Source organism: Macaca mulatta, chromosome 1 (assembly GCF_049350105.2).
Source record: "Macaca mulatta isolate MMU2019108-1 chromosome 1, T2T-MMU8v2.0, whole genome shotgun sequence".
In the NCBI taxonomy this organism is placed as follows: domain Eukaryota; kingdom Metazoa; phylum Chordata; class Mammalia; order Primates; family Cercopithecidae; genus Macaca; species Macaca mulatta.
The window spans coordinates 11,549,048-11,576,606 of NC_133406.1; the positions used below are offsets into that span (position 1 = coordinate 11,549,048).

The 27,559-nt window shown below is 37.8% G+C and overlaps 1 protein-coding gene across 7 annotated transcripts in view; it reads right to left on the reverse strand.

The window, feature by feature from the left end:
- RYR2 (ryanodine receptor 2) overlaps positions 1 to 27,559 on the reverse strand; it is a 794,036-nt gene that overhangs the window by 290,226 nt on the left and 476,251 nt on the right. For all 7 annotated transcript variants that reach the window (XM_077998277.1, XM_077998259.1, XM_077998275.1 and 4 more), the window contains one exon: positions 13,139 to 13,222. In XM_077998277.1, coding sequence (XP_077854403.1) covers positions 13,139 to 13,222 — 84 coding nt within the window. The remainder of the gene's footprint in view (positions 1 to 13,138; positions 13,223 to 27,559) is intronic.

Genomic DNA, 27,559 nt, shown 5'->3' on the forward strand with positions numbered 1-27,559 from the left:
AGATATCTCCATATTACATTCTACTTTCTCAAACATCATGAGAAACTTCTGCCATAATCAGCCAACAGATTTTTTTCTCCTCCAATTTATTTGTTTAATAGGTATATGTAGCTTTTACCTCCTTTCTTTACCATGCACGTTCTCTGTGCCATCAGTCATCCTATAAAATTAGCTCATGAGGAATATATATGAAGTTAAACAAATGAGTTAATATGCTCACTTTACAAAATATCAACATACTTTTATAGTCATTAGCTTTTAGTTTTATTTTGGCAACTACATACTTTAATAAAATAAAAAAGAATAAAACGACACTGAGAGTAATAAAATACCTAACAGTTTAGGCTTCGCTTTCCTGATAGCAAAATTTTTTTTTAAAATACCTCTGAAAACAAAACAAAACAACAAAGATCCCGGCCAACTGTCGATTGTATTTGCATCAAATCACCAAAGATATAAACAAAACATTGACAGTGTTTGGCTGCACTGCGGAATTGTCATGTTAAGTTGCAGCTCAGTTTTTGCTTCATTCCCATCTGACCCACATTTTTCCTAAGCAGGTATTCCAGATGAGCCTTTGAAACGAGGGCTCAGTGTAATATAATTAAAGGGCCAATTAAAGTGATTTAACAAAAACAAGGCAGAATACCAAAAACAGTAAGCACCAATCTTTTGTTTTTTTTAAGCCACCCCCACCTCCCAAGCTTACTTGTTTAATATGAATCAAGTTAAATGAAGCATGGAAATCATTATATTGTGAAAGATGTACGCTAAACATGTAAAGGCTACAGCCAAGTTCAGGGAGTGTTAGCTGTAAATTTCAAAGCCAAATCAGTCCTCCAAGTACCTTGGAACAAATGGGAAATCTCAGATGACTGCACACCAGAGACATTAAGAGCAAGTTTTGCTGAAAGCACATCTACTAGAAATGAATGCTAGGCTGACATTTTCACAGAAAGCGTATGGAGAATATTCAGAATCATTCTCCAGAAAACAAATACAGAAGGATTAATTTCCATGTAGAAATCAGAAGGCAGAAAACAAGGGTTGTATTTCTTCTACTTTTTTACTTTTTTTGTTTGTTTTTAAATAAAAACGTGTAATATGAAGATGTGCCCTACTTCCCCAACCCCAAACTCCTTTTTACTTGAAGGGCTTCCTCCACTCCTCAGCCCTTTTGAAACAAGACCATGAAGTATCCACTGCTCTCAAGAAGGAGGTATTTCAAGAGAGAGAGAGGGAAAAAAAAGCTATACTTGGCTTTGGGATTTTAAAATGTCTTTGAACATTCAATGCAGAGACAAAGATCTTTATAGCAGGGCCTTGCGATATTAAAATCTCTGCTTTTGAATACCAAAGGAACAAAGCCCTTACGCTTTAGGACAGAAAAGAACAGATAAAGAACCCAGGGCCTCCAGTGTAAGACAGGCTGAAAATTCCAGAGCCTAGAGAAGAGGAGAGTCAGGGGAGGCAAGTTCTCCCCACCCTTCTGCCCAAGTTGAGGACCAGACAGATCTCAGAGCCAAAGTGAACTTCTATTTTGCTTCCCAGATTGTACTCAGCCGAATGGCAGGGTCTCATAATTTCACAGATCCAAACCCATGAATAGTACAGATATGGTGACAAACTAATTCTAGGCTGATGGGGCTGTGGCAACCCTTCCTTCTCTCTCCACCGATAGGCTGCAATCTCCAAGCAGCCAGAGTGAGCATTCTTAGGTTTCCAGCACTCCTAGAGAGGCCTGGATGAGGCACAAGAAGGAACAGTGACTCACAGAGAGGAGGAGGGCACCCAATGTGAACCCAATCAGTGTAGAACACATACATCCCGTAAAACGCCAGCAGATATGAATGAAGACAATTCAGTCGAAGACGGCAAACACAGATGAGGATGGCCAAGGATTGAATGACACTTCTCTATCAGCTGAGTACCCAGAACATAAGCAGCCCTGGCAATAAGAGGGGCATAAATCTTGTGTTCAATTTCACCGTCAAATACTCATTCAACAGTAGAATGCTTTCAGGTGCTATTCTAGGAACTAATAATACATGGGAGGCCGAGGCGGGTGGATCACCTGAGGTCGGGAGTTTGAGACCAGCCTGACCAACATGGAGAAATCCCATCTCTACTAAAAATACAAAATGAGCCAGGCGTGGTGGTGCATGCCTGTAATCCCAGCTACTTAGGAGGCTGAGGCAGGAGAATCACTTGAACCCGGGAGGCGGAGGTTGGGGTGAGCCAAGATGGTGCCATTGCACTCCAGCCTAGGCAACAAGAGCGAAACTCTGTCTCAAGATAAATAAATAAATAAATATAGACAAAATGTATATCTTTATAGAAATATGTTCCAATGAGGAATCAAGTAGTAAATCAAAGTATAATATCATAGTATGTTAGAAGATTTAAATGCTATGAAGAAAAATAAAGTAGGAAAGGGGGATAGGAAGAAGTACGTTTTTAAATAGAGTACAATTTTAAAGAAGTTGAGGGAGGCCACTTGAGAAGACAACATTGGAATCAAGACCTAAAGGTGAGACTAGACAGAGAAAATATTGGTATAATTACATTTGCCCTAAACAAACTAGAATTAATGCCCTAAACAAACTAGAATTAATTTAACACTGTCAGGCTGCATTCTAGCTACAAGGCTCATTGGATTTAAATTCTAAATTAAGCCCAATCAGAGAAAATGAAGAACACGGCACACTGGTACATTTTTAAATTTCTGGTCTGTGAAATTTACCCACTACACATATAAAGAGTATCTAAGGGTTTTTCTTTTCTTCATAATTACAGTGCCTCATCTTTACAGAAAAATCCAACTGCGTTTCTAAACCATTTTTCACTTAGGTAAATATTTACAAAACTGAATTTTGTACACGTGCTTGTGTCTATATAAACAGTATACATATGGGTACACATTCAGTATCTAATGCATTCATTTCAGAAAGTCATTTTAAGTGTGTGTGTGTGTATATATATATGTGTGTGTGTGTGTGTGTGTGTATGCATCAAGCATATCATTCTCAGCCTTTTATCTACCCTACTATGCCTGAGAGCTATCACACAGTTTCCTGTCACATGTAGTAGCTTCACAGCACTAGGGGTAAGGGCGTGTTGGGAAGAGCAGAAAACCTAGCAGTAGTTTTAGAAACCTCTCAGATGATCCTAATATGCTGTTTTTTTTTTTTTTTTTTTTTTTTTTTTAAATATTTTGAGACAGAGTTTCACCTTCGTTGCCCAGGCTGGAGTGCAATGATGCGATCTTGGCTCACTGCAACCTCTGCCTCCCAGGCTCAAGTGATTCTCCCGCCTCAGCCTCCCAAGTAGCTGGGATTACAGGCACCTGCCACCATGCCTGGTTAATTTTTGCATTTTTAGTAGAAACGGAGTTTCACCATGTTGGCCAGGCTGGTCTCGAAGCCCTGACTTCAGGTGATCTGACCGCCTCGGCCTCCCAAAGTGCTGGGATTACAGGCATGAGCCACCACATACGGCCCTAATATGCTTTTAAACACTCAAGCAGCCTTTGACTTACCGTGCCTTGTGTTGATTTCATAATAGATAAGTGCTAAATGAAAGTTTAAATAAATGCCATTAATATTCAGACAGGATTTTATTTTCATTTAAATCTCCAGCTTTTCGAACAATCTCAAACACTCAATTAGGCATATGAGATAGTGAGGACCACAAGCTCTTGGAGTGAGTGGTGTTTTTCAGTTACTTATTTCTTTATTGCTATAATAATTTAACTCTGGCTCATCAAACTATGCAGAGTGTCAAGAGTTTAGCTACAATAAATGAGGGAAGATGCGTGAAATTAACTTCACTGCGTGTTTGAGAGGAATGAGAAAAGAGGCACACGAGGAAAGAAAAAACTACAATGAATCGTCCACTCTTCAAAACTTCTTAAGAATTATCAGTTAAAAGATGTCTATTATATATCAGAAATTGACTCTTTTTAAATATTTTTATTTTTAAGTTCTGGGGTACATGTGCAAGATGTACATAAAAATTGGCTATTTAAAAAATTTATTTTTATTAAGTTCCAGGTACATGCGCAGGATGTACAGGTTACATAGGCAAATGTGTGCCCTAGTGGTTTGCTGTACCTGTCAACCCATCAACTATTAAGCCCCGCATGCATTAGCTCTTTTCCCTAATGCTCTCCCTCCCCATGCCCCACTCCCTACAGGCCCCAGTGTGTGTTGTTCCCCTCCCTGGGTCCATGTGTTCTCATTGTTCAGCTCCCACTTATAAGTGAGAACATGCAGTATTTGGTTTTCTGTTCCTGCGTTAGTTTACTGAGGATAACGACTTCCAGCTCCATTGGCTACACAGTACAAAAACTGGCTATTTTTAATAGGGAATACAGCATTTAATTCCAACTGATATATTGAACTTGACCGATTATCAAAATGTCTCTAAAATATATGCAAAAGAGACAGCAGTAGAAATATTCTGGGCTATGAAAAGGTTATTATGCTATGATACTGCTCTTTCATAGATCATAGCCCAAGGGTTGCATGTAGGAATCAACCCTATTTCTAACAGTTACACAAAAGCAACTTAAAATGCATATGTGTATCATATGAAACCCTGGCACTCAGGAAATACATGTTTTCAGCAAGGGGAAGTGAGAGTCAAACTCAGAAATGACAGAAGTAAACCTGATAGAAAACAATACTGGTTCTTATCAAGATTTTAAACAAAAATTAATCTTCTCATGAACATTATATTTTGCTTAAATAATATATTTTAAGAAAAGCTAAGACAATTTCTAATCTATGACTTTCATCAGCATATCTCGGTTGTATCTAGGTTATATGGCCTCTGCATCCATACGGAATGTTCAGAAGAACAGACCTTTAAAATCACCCACCTGGTTATACCTATGTGGTGTTCTCCCTAATCCAGTCAGTATTAAGTCCCTTGGAATGTAGAATTCAAGACACCAGGACAAAGGTGGAAATAAGAAACCTTGCTCTTAATCATCACCTCTCTCCTTTAAAAATTCATCCCCCCCGGTTTCTTCCCACTATTTACATAAACATGCTCATGTGTCTCCTATGCTTTATCATTTTTTTTTTTTTTTTAATTGTGACAGAGTCTTACTCTGTCACCCAGGCTGGAGTGCAGTGGTGTGATCTTGGCTCACAGCAACCTCCACCTCTCAGGTTCAAGCAATTTTCCTGGCTCAGTCTCCCGAGTAGGTGGGATTACAGGTTGTGCCAGCTAATTTTTGTATTTTTAGTAGAGACAGGGTTTCACCATGTTGGCCAGGCTGGTCTGGAACTCCTGACCTCGAGTGATCCGCCTGCGTCGGCCTCCCAAAGTGCAGGGATTACAGCTGTGAGCCACCAGGCCTGGCCAAAAAAACTTCTTTAAACACCATTTCCTTCTGAAACGAATACCATCAATACCATCTTCACCTTTTTTTTTTCTTTTTCTTTTTTTTGACGAAGTTTCACTCTGTCGCCCAGGCTGGAGTGCAGTGGCACGATCTCTGCTCACTGCAAGTTCCACCTCCTGGGTTCAAGTGATTCTCCTGCCTTAGCCTCCCAAGTAGCTGGGATTACAGGTGCCCACCACCATGCCCGGCTAATTTTTTGTTTTGTATTTTTAGTAGAGATGGGGTTTCACCATGTTGGCCAGGCTGGTCTCGAACTCCTGACCTCAGGTGATCTGCCTGCCTCGGCCTCCCAAAGTGCTGGGATTACAGGCGTGAGCCACTGCGCCTGGCCTGAACTTCTTAAAGACTAGTTATATTCCTACTATCTCCTCTTTCCCACTAACTTTTTTTTTTTTTTTTTTTTTTGAGACGGAGTCTCGCTCTGTCGCCCAGGCTGGAGTGCAGTGGCCGGATCTCAGCTCACTGCAAGCTCCGCCGCCCGAGTTTACGCCATTCTCCTGCCTCAGCCTCCCAAGTAGCTGGGACTACAGGCGCCTGCCACCTCGCCCGGCTAGTTTTTTGTATTTTTTAGTAGAGACGGGGTTTCACCGTGTTAGCCAGGATGGTCTTGATCTCCTGACCTCGTGATCCGCCCGTCTCGGCCTCCCAAAGTGCTGGGATTACAGGCTTGAGCCACCGCGCCCGGCCCCCACTAACATTTTTTTAAGTTCATTAAAACCTGGTTTCAGTTATCAATCAACTCTTTGTTATTACTATGAACATTTTCAGGCCTATGCAAAAGTATCAAACAATAGTGAATACACCTGAAGCTCTCCTTCTATTACACCACCTCAATTCCAATCCCCTCCTTATCCCCAGAGAGAATTATTACTCTGAATCTGAAGCTGACTATTCCTAGACATGATTTTTATACTGTTCTTCCATATATCTGGCTCGAGGAATTATCTGTAGAATTATATTTTATGTTCTTAAACTTTAAACGGTATTATACTGTATCACCTTTTTGGTAACATGCTTTTTTGTTTTTGGCTCTCAGTAGTATTTTTGAGATTTGTCCATGAATCTGTCTAGCTATAGTTAATTCATTTTAACTGCTCTATAGTATGCCATCACATGAATCTATAAAAACTGTATTTAGGCCAGGCGCAGTGGCTCAAACCTGTAATCCCAGCAATTCGGGAAGCTGAGGCAGGTGGATCACCTGAGGTCAGGAGTTCAAGACCATCTTGACCAACATGGTGAAATCCTGTCTCTACTAAAAAATACAAAAATTAGCTGGGCATGGTGGCAGACACCTGCACTAGGGAGCCTGAGGCAGGAGAATTGCTTGAACCCGGGAAGCGAAGGTTGCAACGAGCTGAGATCGTGCCACTGCACTCCAGCCTGCGTGACAGAGCAAGACTCCATCTAAAAACAAAACAAAACAAATAAACAAAAAACCAACTGTATAGGGATTGATGAGAATTTGATGGAAATTTACATTGTTTCCAATTCAGTGCTATTACAATCTGATATATTGAACTTGACCGATTATCAAAATCAATATTCAGACAGGATTTTATTTGCTGTATGCTGCAATGAATATTCTTTTCAGGTTGTTTTGCATGAGACAAAAGTATCTCTAAAGTTTATGTCTGGAAAAGAAATGTGTCACCTTCAACTTTATAAGGTTTATAAGATTAGGCTAAATTGATATGCATAGTAGTTGTACTAATTTACATAGTCTTCCATTTTTTCTCACCTGGTGGAGGTGAAATAGCTTTTCATTTGATTTTAATTTATATTTCCTTGATTATTACTGAAGTTGAGTATCTTTCATAGGCTTATTGGATCTGCAGGGTTTTTTTTAATGAATTATGTTCAAATCCTTTGCTCATTTTTCTATTTGGGCATCTTTTATTAATTTTTAGGAGTTCTTGACATTGTTCTGCAAGTCTTAACAGATGCTTTTGATGCACAGATTTTTTTCCTTTAGTAAGTGCATATTTCAGATTAGAGGACATGAAAAACAAACAACATCAAGTGTAGAAACAATTAAAAAGAAAAGCAAAGTTAAGAAATGGTCAAGGGTCCTATTATTGTTAGAAATAACTCTGTAAATTCTTGTAAGTTTTCTATGCAATAATATTAACTGCTATTGATGGCAATTTGGTGTTTTTCCTTTCCAAGCCTCACGATTTTTTTCTTGTCTCATTGCATTGGCCTTATTGAATACATCAAGTAGTAGGGACTTATATTGTCTCATTCCTAAACTTTAAAGGAAAAATTTGGGGTTTTACCTTATAGATTATTGGTTTCTGTTGGCCTTTGTTAGGTTAAAAGATTCTCTCAGAGTATTGCCTTCTAAGAGTTTATGTGCTTATCAATAAAAAAAATCTTAGGAATTATTTATTTCTAAATACATTGAGATAATCATATGAATTTTCTTCTTTATTAGCCATGAATTTAACAGATACATTTTCTAATGTTAACCTATCTTTTCACTACTAGAATAAACTCAGCTTGGTCATATTATACTTTGTTAATATACCACTGAGTTGTTTGCTAGTGTATCACTTAGCATTTTTGCATCTATGCTCATAATAACAATGGATTATAATTTCCCTTTTTCATACTGTCTTGATCTGGGCTTTGAAATGAAAATTATATCATCAGAAAATAAACTGTGAAGTGTTTCTTCCTCTTTATTTGAGATTGTATTTGGTAGAAATCAATACAAAAGTTGTTTGGGATGTGTGGATGTGTGTGTGTGTGTGTGTGTTTGATTCAATTCCTTTAAGAGTTATAACTCTATTCACATTTTCTTTCTTATTGGATCAGTTTTGATATTATTCTACACAACTGTCCATACTTTTACCTTCAGAAAGTTTTAATGTACATTTATTACATTTTTCAAAATATTCCTAAGTTTGCTAACAATTTTGTTTTTCTTTTCCCTTTGTCAATCTTTTCAGAGTCTTTTTCCCCTGATTAGTAGGTTTTTAAAACAGGCTCTTGGCATCATTGGTGTTTATATTTCACCCCACCCCCACCAAATTCATTAGTATTGCTCTTATTATAATTTATTTTCTTTTACTTTCTCCAAGTAATACTTAATATATGCAATTCATATGTTTTAATATGAAATATTTTCCTTTTCCATTATTGTGTTTTAAAATTTCTATGATGGATAAATTCAAGAGATCTATTGTACAGCATGGTTAATATCGTTAATAATGATGTATTATATATTGAACATTGCTAAGAGAGTAGATTTTAAGTGTTCTCACCAAAAAAAAAAGAAAAGGAATTATGTGAGGTAATGAATACATTAATTGGCTTGATTTAGCCATTCCACAGCATATACATATTTCAAAATATCATCTGGTATACCATAAATATATGAAATTTGTATCCATCAACCTAAGAAATAAACAAAACCAAAAATATTAAAAAGTTTTTTAAAAATTTGGTTTTGAATCCATTTATAAGAGTATAAAGACATGAAAAAAGGATAGGTTCATTTAGCAAGATCAAGAAATATGGGTTATCTTTTTAAATTAGAAATAAACAAAGGCAGAGTGGTAAATAAGTAAATAATTTTCCAGATGATATGCTTGATCCATAACCTATTTAGAAGTATATTTTTAAATGTCTAAATGTGTCATGATTTGTTATTTTTGCTGTTATTCTTTGTGATCCAGTGGATGTGATCTTTATGATATCAGTGTCTAATGTCCTAAAGGATATTAAATTTTATAAATGTTTCATGCATGCAGCACTCTATATATGTCAAGCTTTTAATTGGTATGTGTTTATATTTTTATTAATCTTTGTTAATATTTATGTTACATACATAAGTTTCTGAGAGTTGTGTTAGGTCTATCACTATGATTGTATATTTGTCTATTTCTTTTTGAAAATCTACTAGTATTTTTCCTCATTGATTTTTGAAGCTGTTTTACTTTGTGTACACATGAGTAGTTATAGCATGATGCTTGTTTTCTCAATCCTCCATATAGTGACCTTCTTTTCTTAATATTAATGTTGCTTTAAGGGCAATTTTGTTTTATGCAGAAACTGATAAAAGGAAAGTACATCAGTTTCATTTTGAGCAGTATTGCCTAGTGTATAATTCTTATTATTTTCAACTTTTCTATGTGCTAAAGTTCCTGACATACCTCCTATAGCTGTATACCATAAGTTATCTTTTTGAATCCAATCTGACAATTTCTGTTATGTACGTGGAGAATTTAATCCATTTACATTTGTTATGAGTAATGGTATATCTGAATTTATATCTGTCATCACATTTTAATTTTAAAAATCATTATAAAATAACTATGAAAGTATATGCTTCAAAGCATTATAATAAAATGAATTTCATTAATCTATCACCAAGTTAATTAGAACATTACTAACAACATTACATCTGTGTGCTCCTCCCCATCTTACATCCCTGCCTAGATTATATACCAAAGATAATTACTGTCTAGAATTAGAATTTCATTGATTTTAAAAAGTCAGTCCTTATCAAAGTATGTATCTCCAAAATAGGTATTTAGTTTTTATTTTTTAGTTCTACTTGCTTTTGAGCCTCAAAGATGGTGTTACATTGCATCACCTAGTAGAACATGTTTTTTATACCCTTATTATTTTTTAGGTCCATCTACGTTGTCATTTATAATTCCTTGATTTTATTATTAGATTATAGCCAACTTGACTCATTTTCTTATTGAAGAATATTCCTTCCACCTCCTATAACTCCCCCCTTATCCTTTTGCTATTCCAAATAATGTTGCTATGAATGATAGTTTTCCTGTTTATTGATGCAAACTGTCTCTAGGGTATATCTCTAGGAGTGGAACTGCTGGGTAGCAAGATGTGCAAATGTTTAATTTTACACAATGATGCCAAATTGCTTGCAAAATGGTTGTTTAAAAACCCCAACATTTTAGGCTTGCGCTGATCTGCATATATATGTATACCTGTTATTAAGAAGGTTTTTGTCAATAGAGAAAGAATAAAATGCTATCTCATGGCAAACTGAGAAATAGTACATAGACTCTCAGCATGTCCAAGTACAGCTTTTGTTTAAGGGTCTCAGCTTTTCCATACCTTCGCCGACTCTCAAATAATTGCTGTGTTGCATTGTGAAAGTAACACAAGGAATATGCATTAATAAATACTCAAGGCAGAGGACATTAGTTCCTCAATGAGACAGACTTATTTTTAAACCCTGTGCCCCATCCATCTATCTATCTTTCTATCATCTAGCTGTCAATCTATCATCTACCTATCTTAAAGTTAGAAATTAGAATTGAGACGATTGTCATGGGGACATGCATGAACCCATTTGTTTCAACAGAAAAAGACAACCAGATGTTTCTGACAAAAGATAACTCTGTTTTAGCTGATTGTTTTGACAGTGAAAACTGCTTTTATCAATCAGATTTTACAACAGTTAGATTCTATGCATGAAATAAGTTGCATTGTACCCCAAATGCATACACACACATGCACACACACTCGCACATAGCATTTGATACAAACAATTGATTAAATGTAATATGCTGTCAGAGATAATGTGAAATTAACATTTCTACTTTCTTATCCTTCTAAGTAAAAGAGTAACAGGTATAATTACCAGGTTGTTGTTTTTGGTTTTTGGTTTTGTTCTGTTTCAGCCTTAATAATGCCTTTTTTGGATACTTTCCAAAAAACTTGAGAGTGGTTTGGAAAGCATGAGGATAATGAAAATGAGAGGATAACGAACTCTTTTTCAAGTTAGGTAGATTCTAATTTTTGGCTTTCAAGAAACTGAACAAGGGCATAATTCAGCTGTCACCCTGAAAAAATCATTACATATGATTTTTCATAATAAACAATTATGGTTTTTGGTTCACTTAACCCAATGATCTTTTTAATAACAAAAATTATTTATATGAACGAAGACTGCAACCACTCTGCCAACTTGACTCTATCAATAAATATTATTTCTACGTGAATACATAATATAATTGGATAAATAGCTAAATCCATCTTACTATGAGCTATTTCCAATAAAATCCTATTTTTTATGAATTTTTATTGAAAATAATTTATGTTGTTTTGAGCACCTGTGTACTAAAATAATATAATGATAACTCAGGAGGAAAATTTAACTTAATGACTATGATCACAGAAAATTAAAACAATTAAAAATTCAATATAGATACATATCTTAGTTATAATGTAGGACAGAGTACTCAAAGACTGTCAAGGATAAAATATTGATTAGCATGCTATACAGTAGGAGAAATAATTTGAAAATACAGTTCAAAAAGGAAAATGAAATCATGTAAAATTCTCCATTATCTACATTTTTATGTCATTTTTAAACAGATGATGGCAGATATCTGAACACTGTGGTCTGCGCTCATAAGATACACTCAAAGTTGATGAAAAAGTGTCATTTTGAAATGTAAATATGCAAAATGTACCATAAAATCACATCTTTTGGAACTATTTAAATCTTCAAATAAAAATTTTAGAACCTAAAAATGCGCAAGGTAACAATACAGTTTTTATAAACTCATTTATGGAGCACCTGAGTAAAAATGTTCATAGACTGTTGAACTAGAAGACTTGCTTAAATCTGCATTTGCACAGCAAAAACACAATTTCTACTTGGATTTTATGTTTTTCTGGGGTAACATGAGAACTGAGGTGACTGATAGAGATTACGGGTGGCTACTTTGATTATATCTTGATGTTATTATTTAATACATCTACAGGCTTGCTATTTATAAGTCCTGCACATCAGAAAAGTAGCTTCAATACTTAAGTGTAAATAAATAAGAAAGTAATATGAAACAGCTATCATTTATTGAATATTTCTTTAATACCTAAAACTTCCCTGTTAAGTAGGTATTACTAATGCCCATTGGCAGATGAGAAAGGTGAGGTCTTAACCAGGATCATAGATACAGGTCATAGAACAGCAGGCCAAACCAGTACTACAGCATATATCTACCTCAATTTTCTCATCTTAAAATGTGGATAATAATTCTGACTTCATAATTAATCCTTGAATATATTTGTATTGTAAAAGTAAATAAAATTATAAAGATTTCTGGGCAGAAAGTAGAAAGCTATATGTAATCATTTAGAAATATCGATACCTCTGTTAACATACAAATACACACTGGGAAAATAACACAGTTTTTATAACACACTCCCAAATATAATCTGAGCTTTGTTTCATCACTCAGCAATGTGATAGAAACTATTGCTTCACCAGATACTTAATGTAACCCCTAAGGTAATTCAGTTAGTTTAAATTTTGAATCCGATTTTTTTTTTTCTGAGATGAAGTCTCACTTTGTTGCCCAGGCTGGAGTGCAGTGGCATGATCTCAACTCACTGCAGCCTCTGCCTCCCAAGTTCAAGTGATTCTCCTGCCTCAGCCTCCTGAGTAGCTGGGATTATAGGCAAGTGCTACCACGCCCAGCTAATTTCTGTATTTTTAATGGAGACAGGGTTTTACCATGTTGGCCACGCTGGTCTTGAACTCCTGACCTCAGGTGATTCGTTTGCTTTGGCCTCCCAAAGTGCTGGGGTTAAGGTGTGAACCACGGGACCCAGCCTTGAATCTGAAGTTTAAAGCTTCAGTAAAAGCAAGGCATCTGTGTGTCCATCAAGAGTTATTTGGTTGCACTAAATCTCTACATAGATTATTTAATATTGCCTAGTCATTCAACTTACTTCTTGGGTAGCTTCATTTTTTTCACCTTGTCTTCAGCATGTTCATCTGATATACCCACATGACATCCTAATGCCAACAAAGTCCTGGAAAACAAAACCAGAGATAAGTGTGATCATTTCTTCTCTATGTCCAGAATAACCCAACGCGACAGCAGTAGCAATGAGATGCAAGCTTGAAAGCGCAGCAGAAGTCTTGTTTTTAAGGCAGAAGGAACATTTATTGATTTGCTAATTATTCATTTCTGAGTAAGGGATAAGACACTGCAAACTGAAACGGCACAAAAAGGAATACACTGAAAAGTAAGTCTTCCTTCAGCCTCTTCTAGTTCTGTTTCCTTCCTCTGAAGGCATCAATTGTTACCAATTCTTCGATATCCTGCTGCGGAGTCTATGTACATACTAAAGCAGATATACGTGGTGTGTGTGTGTGTGTGTGTGTGTGTGTGTATTATTGTTTTACCTTTTATAGAAATGGGTATACACAGGAGACATTTTGAGACCATTTGTCTTTAGTACCCATGGCACTGAGTGGTTTCTCCTGCCTCAATAGAGTAAGAAATAATGGCATAATATTTTGGAATTACAGAATTTCTAAGGTCTGGCCAGTTCCAGTAAGAATGTGGGAATTATCTACAACCCATAATACTTATCTCTATAATATTATAATAATGTGTGGATAGGTTGATGGTTATGCATATATACATATATGTACATTATATATATGTATTTCCATATAGACAGGTATCTATATGTATAAGCTTAACCATTTAGACAGATGATATATATAAGCTTATACATATGGATATCTATCCATCTATATACACACAAGTATCAGTTAAATGTTGTTATATATGAAAAAATTAAAACAACCCCATGAAATTATCTTTCTAGTGTTAAACTGCAAAACTGTGGGTAGACGAAGAGCTGATTGAAGGTATAAAATAAGCTAAATAAATAATGTGCACGTTGAAATGGGATTGATCAGCAATAGAATAAAAACCAAACTCACAGGAACAAATACAGATTACACTTATTCAAACACTATCCAGAGGACAGGAAAGTTTTTACCAGCACCCTCCATTCCTATATTTATTCATTCAATAAATACCTACTGAGTGCTATCAAGTGCCAGGCCCTATGCTACAGACAAAAAGCAATTATGATAGTATCTTCAGTGCAGTGAGATAATCATAAGGCTATAAAAGTATCAAAGAGGGATGTCCAACCCAGCTCTAAGGGAACTTGAGACTGATCATAATATTAGGATTTATCATAAACTCAGGCAATTAAACCTTTGAGCACATGCCCACCAAGAAATCTTCTGATTATAATGTGTCTTCCAAAGCTGATCTGTAAAAATGGAATATTTTGGGTTATAAGACAGTTATTATCACTGCAAATTAATACCTCAGTATGACATGCCAGGAATGCAGTTAATGTAAGTCCAGACTGAGAGACAAAGTAACATGGTATACTGACATCAAAAGTAGGCCTGAGCCATAGAAAATGTAATTAGTTAATATCATCCTTAAGGGTTTCTGAGAGACAGTGTTTTATGCCATCAATACTATAATCTTCTCATAACTAATTAATTCAGCCTCATAATCTCCTCCCCAATGCAAACTACCTAGAAAAGTATGAATTCAACTCACATGGACAGTGAACTATTATATAGACCATATGTGCATAAATATATAAGTCCATAAATATTTACTAAGTTACCACCATATCTAAGGTGACCTGTAGTACAGTAGTCCTCCCTTATCCATGGCTGATATGTTCCAGGACCCCCAGTGGATGCCTGAAACCACAGATAGTACCAAACCCTATACTTTTTCCTATCCATACATACTATGATACATACTAAAACTTAACATATAAATTAGACATAGTAAGGGATTCAAAACAGTAGCTAATAGAAAATAGAACGATTATAACAATATACTGCTCACAATTTCACAGACACAAGAATTGTTTTTGTAGATCTTAGCAACTTCAGTATACAGTATTTTTCTTCCCTTATTAATTATTAATTATAAATATTATTGAGAATATTCATCTTTTCACTTAAAAGAAGCACTTTATGGCTTCTCTTTGACATATTCAAATTGCCAGCATCTTTAACTTTGTGCTTTGGGGTCATTATTAAGTAAAATTTTGTTACTTGAACAAAAGCCCTACAGTGTCATGACAATCAATCTGATAACCAAGACTGTTGCTAAGTGACTAACAGGTAGGCAGCCTACACAGCATGGGCCAGGGGGACAAAGGGATGATCTGCATCCTGGGCAGGACAAGGCAGCAGGGCGTGAGACTTCATCACACTGCTCAAAATGGCATGCAATCTAAAGCTTAGACATGGCTTATTAAGTTTTCCATTTGATATTTTCAGGGGTACTACTCTACGTGTTTGTCTTGACACCGTTTACAGTCTGATAGGAGAAAAGATGATGAGTGAAGAATTATAATAAAACCAAGTAGGATTCCAAGTTTTAAAAAGTTACATTTTCAGAAGTATCTTTAAGATATTCCAAGAAAGATCATTAAAAATTTCCATGATGATGATATGTAGGAATAACGGATAAAGAGATGAGGAGGCAAATACTTCAGGTAGGTGGACAAGACAGACAACCTACAGAAGGAGGAGATCGTGGGCCTGTGTGTGGGGGCGGGCAGAGAAAAGTTGACTGGAGTACTAAGATCTGACCGTGTACTACAGGTTAAGGGTAAAAAGAATACTGGGGTAAGTTTGAGGTGCACTATATGCTTCATAAATATTTCTCATTATGTGTGATGGCTAATTTTATGTATCAACTTGGCTGGGGCATCGTGCCAAAATAGTTAGTCAAACATTATTCCAGATGTTTCTGTGAAGGCTTTTTTGGATGAGATTAACATTTAAGCTGGTACACTTTAAGTTCACACGGAGCCAAAAAAGAGCCTGAATAGCCAAAGCAATCCTAAGCAAAAAGAACAAATCCAGAGGCATCACATTCCCTGACTAATATATAAGGATATAGTAACTATCACAGCATGGTAATGGTACAAAATTAGACACATAGATCAGTGGAAAGGAATACAGAACCCAAAAATAAAGCCACATACCTACAACCAACTGATCTTTGACACAGTTAACAAAAATACACACTGGAAAAAGGACAACCTCTTCAATAAATGGTGCTAAAAAAAATGGCTAGCCATATGTAGAAGAATGAAATTGCACCTCTCTCACCATGTACAAAAATTAACTCAAGATGGATTAAAGATGTAAATGTAAGACCTAGAAGAAAACCCAGAAAAAATTCTTCTGGACATTGGCCTAGACAGAGTTTATAATGAAGATTCCAAAAGCAAATGCATCAAAAACAAAAATAGACAAATGGGACTTAATTAAACTAAAAAGCATCTGCACACCAAAATAATATACAGAGTAAATAGAAAACCTACAGAATAGGAGAAAATATCTGCAAATTATGCTCCCAACAAAGGACTAACATCCAGAATCCACACAGAACTTAAACAACTCAACAAGAAAAAACAAACAACTGTATTAAAAACTGGCCAAAGGGTCAAGCATGGTAGTTCACGTCTATAATTCCAGTACTTTGGGAGGCCAAGGCAGGAGGACTGCTTGAGCCCAGGAGCTCAAGGTCAGTCTGGGTAACATAGAGAGACTCCGTCTTGACACATAATTCAAATTTTAACCAGGCATGGTGGCACACATCTGTGGCCCCAGCTACTCTAAAGGCTGAGGCAGAAATTTTGCCTGAGTCTGGGAAATCAAGGCTGCAATGAGCTATGATCACACCACTGCACTCCAGCCTGGGCTACAGAGTGAGACTCTTGTCTCAAAAAAAAACAAAAACCAAAAAAAAAAACAAGACAAAGGACATAAACAGACATTTCTCAAAAGAAGAAATACAAGCAGCCAATAAACATATTAAAAAATGCTCTGAATTACTAAGCATCAGAAAAATGCAAACTAAAACAACAATGAGATACCATCGCACACCAGTCAGAATGGTTATCATTAAAAAGTCAAAAAATAAGAGATACACTGTTAGTAGGAACATAAATTAGTTCAACTCCTGTGGGAAACAGCATGAATATTTCTCCAAAAACTAAAAATAGAGATACCATTCAGCCCAGCGATCCCACTACTGGGTACCTACCCAAAGGAAAAGAAATCATTCTATTTTTTATTTGATTTTATTTATTTATTTATTTATTTATTTATTTATTTAGAGAAGAATTTTGCTCTTGTCACCCAAGCTGGAGTGCAATGATGTGATCTCGGCTCACTGCAACCTCCACCTCCCAGGTTCAAGCGATTCTCCTGCTCCAGCCTCTCAAGTAGCTGGGATTGCAGGTGCCCACCGCCATGCCCAGCTAATTTTTGTATTTTTAGTAGAGATTGGGTTTCACCATGTTGGCCAGGCTGGTCTCGAACTCCTGACCTCAGGTCATTCACCCGCCTTGGCCTCCCACAGTACTGGGATTACAGGTGTGAGCCACCACGCCTGTCCAAGACATCATTATCAGGTCAGGCATTGAGACTAGCTTGGCCAACATGGTAAAACCCCGTTTCTGGTAAAACTACAAAAATTAGCTGGGCATGGTGGTGAGCACCTGTAATCCCAGCTACTCAGGAGGCTGTGGCAGGAGAATTGCTTGAACCTGGGAGGTGAGTTTGCAGTGAGCTGAGATCATACCACTGCACTCCAACCTGGGCGACAGAGCAAGACTCTGTCTCAAAAAAAAAAAAAAACCCAAAAAACAACAACAACAAAACAACTGTACTCACATGTTCATCGCAGCACTATTTACAATAGCAAAGTCACGGACTAAGCTTAAGTATCTGTCAGCTGTTGACTACAAAAAGAAAATATGGTACATATACACCATGGAAGACTATGCAGCCATGACAATGAATGAAATCATGTCCTTCTTGCAGCAACATGGATAAAGCTGGAGGCCATTATCCTCATGATTTAATAGAAAATTAAATCTTATAAACAGAAAATTACTCTCATTTATAAGTGGGGGCCAAGCAAAGTGGATACACAGAGATATAAAGATGGAAATAACAGATAGTAAGGACTTCAAAGCAGAGAGCAGGAGGGGAGAGAGTAGTGAAAAATTACCTGTCAAGTACAACGTTCACTATTTGGGTAATGGGTTGATTAGAAGCCAAATCCCCACCATTATACCTACGTAACAATATACATAGGCAAATACCAATGTAACTGTGTACACAGTAATATACCTATATAACAAATATGCACATGTACCCTCTGATTCTAAAATTAAATTAAATACAAAAAAAATTTTTAAAAAAATATGCTGCACTTTAAGTAAATCAGACTACCTTCCAGAAGGGACTGGTCTCAACAGAAAAAAAGACACTGACCTTCCCTGAGCAAAAGGGAATTTTGCCAGCAGCCTGCCAATTCTTTAAGGAATTTCTCTCTGTATATATCAGTGTGTATATATATGTGTGTGTGTGTGTGTGTGTGTGTGTGTGCGCCGAGGGAATCACACTTACATGAATGGACTAGGAGCTGCTGAAGGTTATTCTGCAGAATAGCAAAGTTAGAAGTCATCAGGTAGAAAATGCACTTTTTAGAGGCTGATTCTTTTCATTTTTATTAAATTTATAGAGCTGCAGGACTATCAGCACAATCTAGCTTTGCACCATTTCCACCAGACCATGAGGTCCCCCATGCGTGCTGCAGTCATTTCTCACTCTCACCTCCAGACAGCCCCTAAGCTACTTTATGTCTCTATCAATTTGCCTGTTTTGGGCATTTCATAGGAATAGAATTATACAATATGGAGCCTTCTGTGTTTGGCTCCTTCCACTTGACATAAAGTTTTTCAGGTTGATCCATGTTGGAGTATGTGGCAGTAGCTTGTTTCCTTTTATTGCTGAATAATATGCCATTGTAATACTGGATCACATTTTATCTGTTCCTTAGTTGATGAACATTTGCACAGTATCCAGTTTTTGGCTCTTATGAAGAATGCTTTTGTGAACATTTATGTGTAAATCTTTGCAGGGACATAAGCTTTTATCTCTCTTGGGTAGACATATAGGAGTACAATTGCTAAGCTATGGTAAGTTTATGTTTAACTTTTTAAGAAACTTCCCGAACTAGGCGGAGCAAGATGGCCGAATAGGAACAGCTCCAGTCTCCAACTCCCAGCGCGAGCGACACAGAAGACCGGTGATTTCTGCATTTTCAACTGAGGTACTGGGTTCATCTCACTGGGGAGTGCCGGACGATCGGTGCTGGTCAGCTGCTGCAGCCCGACCAGCGAGAGCTGAAGCAGGGCGAGGCATTGCCTCACCTGGGAAGCGCAAGGGGGAAGGGAGTCCCTTTTCCTAGCCAGGGGAACTGAGACACACAACACCTGGAAAATCGGGTAACTCCCACCCCAATACTGTGCTTTAAGCAAACAGGCACACCAGGAGATCATATCCCACACCTGGCTGGGAGGGTCCCACACCCACGGAGCCTCCCTCATTGCTAGCACAGCAGTCTGTGATCTACCGGCAAGGCAGCAGCGAGGCTGGGGGAGGGGCGCCCGCCATTGCTGAGGCTTAAGTAGGTAAACTAAGCTGCTGGGAAGCTCACAGCTACTGGGTGGAGCTCACAGCAGCTCAAGGAAACCTGCCTGTCTCTGTAGACTCCACCTCTGGGGACAGGGCAATAACAAACACAGCCGAAACCTCTGCAGACGCAAACAACTCTGTCTGACAGCTTTGAAGAGAGCAGTGGATCTCCCAACACGGAGGTTGAGATCTGAGAAGGGACAGACTCCCTGCTCAAGTGGGTCCCTGACCCCTGAGTAGCCTAACTGGGAGACATCCCCCACTAGGGGCAGTCTGACACCCCACACCTCACAGGGTGGAGTACACCCCTGAGAGGAAGCTTCCAAAGCAAGAATCAGACAGGTACACTCGCTGTTCAGAAATATTCTATCTTCTGCTGCCTCTGCTGCTGATACCCAGGCAAACAGGGTCTGGAGTGGACCTCAAGCAATCTCCAACAGACCTACAGCTGAGGGTCCTGACTGTTAGAAGGAAAACTATCAAACAGGAAGGACACCTACACCAAAACCCCATCAGTACATCACCATCATCAAAGACCAGAGGCAGATAAAACCACAAAGATGGGGAAAAAGAAGGGCAGAAAAGCTGGAAATTCAAAAAATAAGAGCGCATCTCCCCCGGCAAAGGAGCGCAGCTCATCCCCAGCAACGGATCAAAGCTGGACGGAGAATGACTTTGACGAGATGAGAGAAGAAGGCTTCAGTCCATCAAATTTCTCAGAGCTAAAGGAGGAATTACGTACCCAGCGCAAAGAAACTAAAAATCTTGAAAAAAAAGTGGAAGAATTGATGGCTAGAGTAATTAATGCAGAGAAGGTCATAAACGAAATGAAAGAGATGAAAACCATGACACGAGAAATACGTGACAAATGCACAAGCTTCAGTAACCGACTCGATCAACTGGAAGAAAGAGTATCTGCGATTGAGGATCAAATGAATGAAATGAAGCGAGAAGAGAAACCAAAAGAAAAAAGAACAAAAAGAAATGAACAAAGCCTGCAAGAAGTATGGGATTATGTAAAAAGACCAAATCTACGTCTGATTGGGGTGCCTGAAAGTGAGGGGGAAAATGGAACCAAGTTGGAAAACACTCTTCAGGATATCATCCAGGAGAACTTCCCCAACCTAGTAGGGCAGGCCAACATTCAAATCCAGGAAATACAGAGAACGCCACAAAGATACTCCTCGAGAAGAGCAACTCCAAGACACATAATTGCCAGATTCACCGAAGTTGAAATGAAGGAAAAAATCTTAAGAGCAGCCAGAGAGAAAGGTCGGGTTACCCACAAAGGGAAGCCCATCAGACTAACAGCAGATCTCTCGGCAGAAACTCTCCAAGCCAGAAGAGAGTGGGGGCCAATATTCAACATTCTTAAAGAAAAGAATTTTCAACCCAGAATTTCATATCCAGCCAAACTAAGTTTCATAAGTGAAGGGGAAATAAAATCCTTTACAGATAAGCAAATGCTTAGAGATTTTGTCACCACTAGGCCTGCCTTACAAGAGACCCTGAAGGAAGCACTAAACATGGAAAGGAACAACCGGTACCAGCCATTGCAAAAACATGCCAAAATGTAAAGACCATCGAGGCTAGGAAGAAACTGCATCAACTAACGAGCAAAATAACCAGTTAATATCATAATGGCAGGATCAAGTTCACACATAACAATCTTAACCTTAAATGTAAATGGACTAAATGCTCCGAGACTCCGTCTCAAAAAAAAAAAAAAAAAAAGACACAGACTGGCAAACTGGATAAAGAGTCAAGACCCATCAGTCTGCTGTATTCAGGAGACCCATCTCACATGCAGAGACATACATAGGCTCAAAATAAAGGGATGGAGGAAGATTTACCAAGCAAATGGAGAACAAAAAAAAGTGGGGGTTGCAATACTAGTCTCTGATAAAACAGACTTTAAACCATCAAAGATCAAAAGAGACAAAGAAGGCCATTACATAATGGTAAAGGGATCAATTCAACAGGAAGAGCTAACTATCCTAAATATATATGCACCCAATACAGGAGCACCCAGATTCATAAAGCAAGTCCTTAGAGACTTACAAAGAGACTTAGACTCCCATACAATAATAATGGGAGACTTCAACACTCCCCTGTCAACATTAGACAGATCAACGAGACAGAAAGTTAACAAGGATATCCAGGAATTGAACTCATCTCTGCAGCAAGCAGACCTAATAGACATCTATAGAACTCTCCACCCCAAATCAACAGAATATACATTCTTCTCAGCACCACATCGTACTTACTCCAAAATCGACCACGTAATTGGAAGTAAAGCACTCCTCAGCAAATGTACAAGAACAGAAATTATAACAAACTGTCTCTCAGACCACAGTGCAATCAAACTAGAACTCAGGACTAAGAAACTCAATCAAAACCGCTCAACTACATGGAAACTGAACAACCTGCTCCTGAATGACTACTGGGTACATAACGAAATGAAGGCAGAAATAAAGATGTTCTTCGAAACCAATGAGAACAAAGATACAACATACCAGAATCTCTGGGACACATTTAAAGCAGTGTGTAGAGGGAAATTTATAGCACTAAATGCCCACAAGAGAAAGCAGGAAAGATCTAAAATTGACACTCTAACATCACAATTAAAAGAACTAGAGAAGCAAGAGCAAACACATTCGAAAGCTAGCAGAAGGCTAGAAATAACTAAGATCAGAGCAGAACTGAAGGAGATAGAGACACAAAAAACTCTCCAAAAAAATCAATGAATCCAGGAGTTGGTTTTTTGAAAAGATCAACAAAATTGACAGACCACTAGCAAGGCTAATAAAGAAGAAAAGAGAGAAGAATCAAATCGACGCAATTAAAAATGATAAAGGGGATATCACCACTGACCCCACAGAAATACAAACTACCATCAGAGAATACTATAAACACCTCTACGCAAATAAACTGGAAAATCTAGAAGAAATGGATAATTTTCTGGACACTTACACTCTTCCAAGACTAAACCAGGAAGAAGTTGAATCCCTGAATAGACCAATAGCAGGCTCTGAAATTGAGGCAATAATTTATAGCCTACCAACCAAAAAAAGTCCAGGACCAGATGGATTCACAGCTGAATTCTACCAGAGGTACAAGGAGGAGTTGGTACCATTCCTTCTGAAACTATTCCAATCAATAGAAAAAGAGGGAATCCTCCCTAACTCATTTTATGAGGCCAACATCATCCTGATACCAAAGCCTGGCAGAGACACAACAAAAAAAGAGAATTTTAGACCAATATCCCTGATGAACATCGATGCAAAAATCCTCAATAAAATACTGGCAAACCGGATTCAGCAACACATCAAAAAGCTTATCCACCATGATCAAGTGGGCTTCATCCCTGGGATGCAAGGCTGGTTCAACATTCGCAAATCAATAAACATAATCCAGCATATAAACAGAACCAAAGACAAGAACCACATGATTATCTCAATAGATGCAGAAAAGGCTTTTGACAAAATTCAACAGCCCTTCATGCTAAGAACGCTCAATAAATTCGGTATTGATGGAACGTACCTCAAAATAATAACAGCTATTTATGACAAACCCACAGCCAATATCATACTGAATGGGCAAAAACTGGAAAAATTCCCTTTGAAAACTGGCACAAGACAGGGATGCCCTCTCTCACCACTCCTATTCAACATAGTGTTGGAAGTTCTGGCTAGGGCAATTAGGCAAGAGAAAGAAATCAAGGGTATTCAGTTAGGAAAAGAAGAAGTCAAACTGTCCCTGTTTGCAGATGACATGATTGTATATTTAGAAAACCCCATTGTCTCAGCCCAAAATCTCCTTAAGCTGATAAGCAACTTCAGCAAAGTCTCAGGATACAAAATTAATGTGCAAAAATCACAAGCATTCTTATACACCAGTAACAGACAAACAGAGAGCCAAATCAGGAATGAACTTCCATTCACAATTGCTTCAAAGAGAATAAAATACCTAGGAATCCAACTTACAAGGGATGTAAAGGACCTCTTCAAGGAGAACTACAAACCACTGCTCAGTGAAATAAAAGAGGACACAAACAAATGGAAGAACATACCATGCTCATGGATAGGAAGAATCAATATCGTGAAAATGGCCATACTGCCCAAGGTAATTTATAGATTCAATGCCATCCCCATCAAGCTACCAATGAGTTTCTTCACAGAATTGGAAAAAACTGCTTTAAAGTTCATATGGAACCAAAAAAGAGCCCGCATTTCCAAGACAATCCTAAGTCAAAAGAACAAAGCTAGAGGCATCACGCTACCTGACTTCAAACTATACTACAAGGCTACAGTAACCAAAACAGCATGGTACTGGTACCAAAACAGAGATATAGACCAATGGAACAGAACAGAGTCCTCAGAAATAATACCACACATCTACAGCCATCTGATCTTTGACAAACCTGAGAGAAACAAGAAATGGGGAAAGGATTCCCTATTTAATAAATGGTGCTGGGAAAATTGGCTAGCCATAAGTAGAAAGCTGAAACTGGATCCTTTCCTTACTCCTTATACGAAAATTAATTCAAGATGGATTAGAGACTTAAATGTTAGACCTAATACCATAAAAATCCTAGAGGAAAACCTAGGTAGTACCATTCAGGACATAGGCATGGGCAAAGACTTCATGTCTAAAACACCAAAAGCAACGGCAGCAAAAGCCAAAATTGACAAATGGGATCTCATTAAATTAAAGAGATTCTGCACAGCAAAAGAAACTACCATCAGAGTGAACAGGCAACCTACAGAATGGGAGAAAATTTTTGCAATCTACTCATCTGACAAAGGGCTAATATCCAGAACCTACAAAGAACTCAAACAAATTTACAAGAAAAAAACAAACAACCCCATCAAAAAGTGGGCAAAGGATATGAACAGACATTTCTCAAAAGAAGACATTCATACAGCCAACAGACACATGAAAAAATGCTCATCATCACTGGCCATCAGAGAAATGCAAATCAAAACCACAATGAGATACCATCTCACACCAGTTAGAATGGCAATCATTAAAAAGTCAGGAAACAACAGGTGCTGGAGAGGATGTGGAGAAATAGGAACACTTTTACACTGTTGGTGGGATTGTAAACTAGTTCAACCATTATGGAAAACAGTATGGCGATTCCTCAAGGATCTAGAACTAGATGTACCATATGACCCAGCCATCCCAATACTGGGTATATACCCAAAGGATTATAAATTATGCTGCTATAAAGACACATGCACACATATGTTTATTGCAGCACTATTCACAATAGCAAAGACTTGGAATCAACCCAAATGTCCATCAGTGACAGACTGGATTAAGAAAATGTGGCACATATACACCATGGAATACTATGCAGCCATCAAAAAGGATGAGTTTGCGTCCTTTGTAGGGACATGGATGCAGCTGGAAACCATCATTCTTAGCAAACTATCACAAGAACAGAAAACCAAACACCGCATGTTCTCACTCATAGGTGGGAACTGAACAATGAGATCACTTGGACTCGGGAAGGGGAACATCACACACAGGGGCCTATCATGGGGAGGGGGGAGGGGGGAGGGATTGCACTGGGAGTTATACCTGATGTAAATGATGAGTTGATGGGTGCAGCACACCAACATGGCACAAGTATACATATGTAACAAACCTGCACGTTATGCACATGTACCCTACAACTTAAAGTACAATAATAATAAATAAATTAAAAAAAAAAAAAAAAGAAACTTCCCAACTATTTTCCTTATGTGTAAATCTTTGCAGGGACATAAGCTTTTATTTCTCTTGGGTAGACATATAGGAGTACAATTGCTAGGCTATGGTAAGTTTATGTTTAACTTTTTAAGAAACTTCCCAACTATTTTCCAAAGTGGTGGCACCATTTTATGTTGCCAGCAGTAATACATGTGGGTTTCGGTTTTCCTATAGCTTCACCAACACTTGGTATGTCTGTCTAAAAATTATAGCCATTTTATTGTGTGTGAGGTAGTATCTTATTATGGTTTTAATTTGTATTTTTCTGACTGATAATGGGTAACATCCTTGATTGCACTTTACTAGCCATCTGTGTATCTTCTTTGGTAAAGTATTTTGCCAATATTTGCCTTTTTTTTTTTTTTTTTTTTTTTTTTTTTTTTTTTGAGACGGAGTCTTGCTCTGCCACCCAGGCAGGAGGGCAGTGGCAATCTCGGCTCACGGCAACCTCTTTCTCCCAGGTTCAAGCAATTCTCCTGCCTCAGCCTCCCGAGCAGCTGGGATTACAGGCGCCTGCCACCACGTGAGGCTACTTTTTTGTATTTTTAGTAGAGATGGAGTTTCACAACGTTGGCCAGGCTGGTTTCGAACTGCAGACCTCAAGTGATCCACCCAACTCGGCCTCCCAAAGCGCTGGGATTATAGGTGTGAGTCACCACGCCCAGCTGTTTTGCCAATTTTTAAATCAGGTTTTCTGTATTCTTATTATTGAGTTATAAGACGTCTATATATATTCTGGATACAAGTCCTTTGTTAGGATTGGTATAAGTTACTACAAATCCTATTAATAGAATTGTGCATGATTCACAGACATTCTCTCCCAGCTGGTGGCCTGTCTCTTCATTTTCTTAATGACTTCTTTTGAAGTACAGAACATTTTACTTTTAATTAACTCCAATGGATGGACTGTTTTCTTCAATAGATCATGTTTTGGATATTATATCTAAGTACTCAGTGCCTAATCGGAGGAGGTTTTAAAATCAGAGCAATGGATTATATTTAAAATATATTTATTAACACCACAACCATATCAAGTTCTTTGTTTGAATGAAAAGTGTTTGGTTTCTGTATCATCTTTATTTAACCACTTTATTTGATGATTTAACATTGTTTAACTCTTTTTTTTTTAAGTCTGCTAAAGGGTGGTGAGAGAAAGAGCACACTACAGGTTGGAACTGCAAAGCTGATAGAAAGGCTAGAAAAGCACAAAATAAGGGAAGCAAGAAAGGATTAGTTGGGAGTGGGTTCTTGGCCTTACATGCATTCAGCAAATATTTACTACTAGATTAAGCAGCAGCGATCGGTAATGTAGCATTTTAGTACTTAAACTACATAGCTGCAGAAAAGTAAACAGACTGTTAGAAAGCAAATGTGAGGCACCCTAGATAAGCATTTGGTAGGTAAAAACTCAGCTACTGATTGAGCTTTATCATTTATTTATTAATCCATTCATTTGATGAATATTTACTGAGCTCTATATAAAATTTGAAAGATGGTAACGAACACCAAGTGAGATGCCTGCTCTCATGAAACATATGGTCTGGTGGAGTACAGAGGCAACCATGTAATTCCCACAAACAGGGAAGGCTTCCATACTGGGAGTACAGAAAGGATGAGTACCTATAGAAGTAAAATTGTTGAGTCAAGGAACTCAGACATGTTCGAAAGAAGTGAACCTGACCTTAGATCTGGCAGGCTTGTCCAAACCACGGCCTGCGGGCTACATGTGGCCTAGGACAGTTCTTTGAATGGGCCCAATACAAATTCATAAACTTTCTTAAAATATTATGAGACTTTTTTGTGTGATTTTTAAAATTTAGCTCATCAGCTATTGTTAGTATTACAGTGTATTTTATGTGTGGCCCCAGACAATTCTTCATCTGCTATGGCCCAGGGAAGCCAGAAGATTGGACAGCCCTGATCCAAAGGATGAGAGCCAGGCACAGAAAGGAGCATTCCAAGAAGAGGACGTGTGGAAGATCTTGTGGTGGAAGGGAATGCGCAGACAGGCAAGCAACAAAAAGGTCAGTGTGACTGCAAGCAAG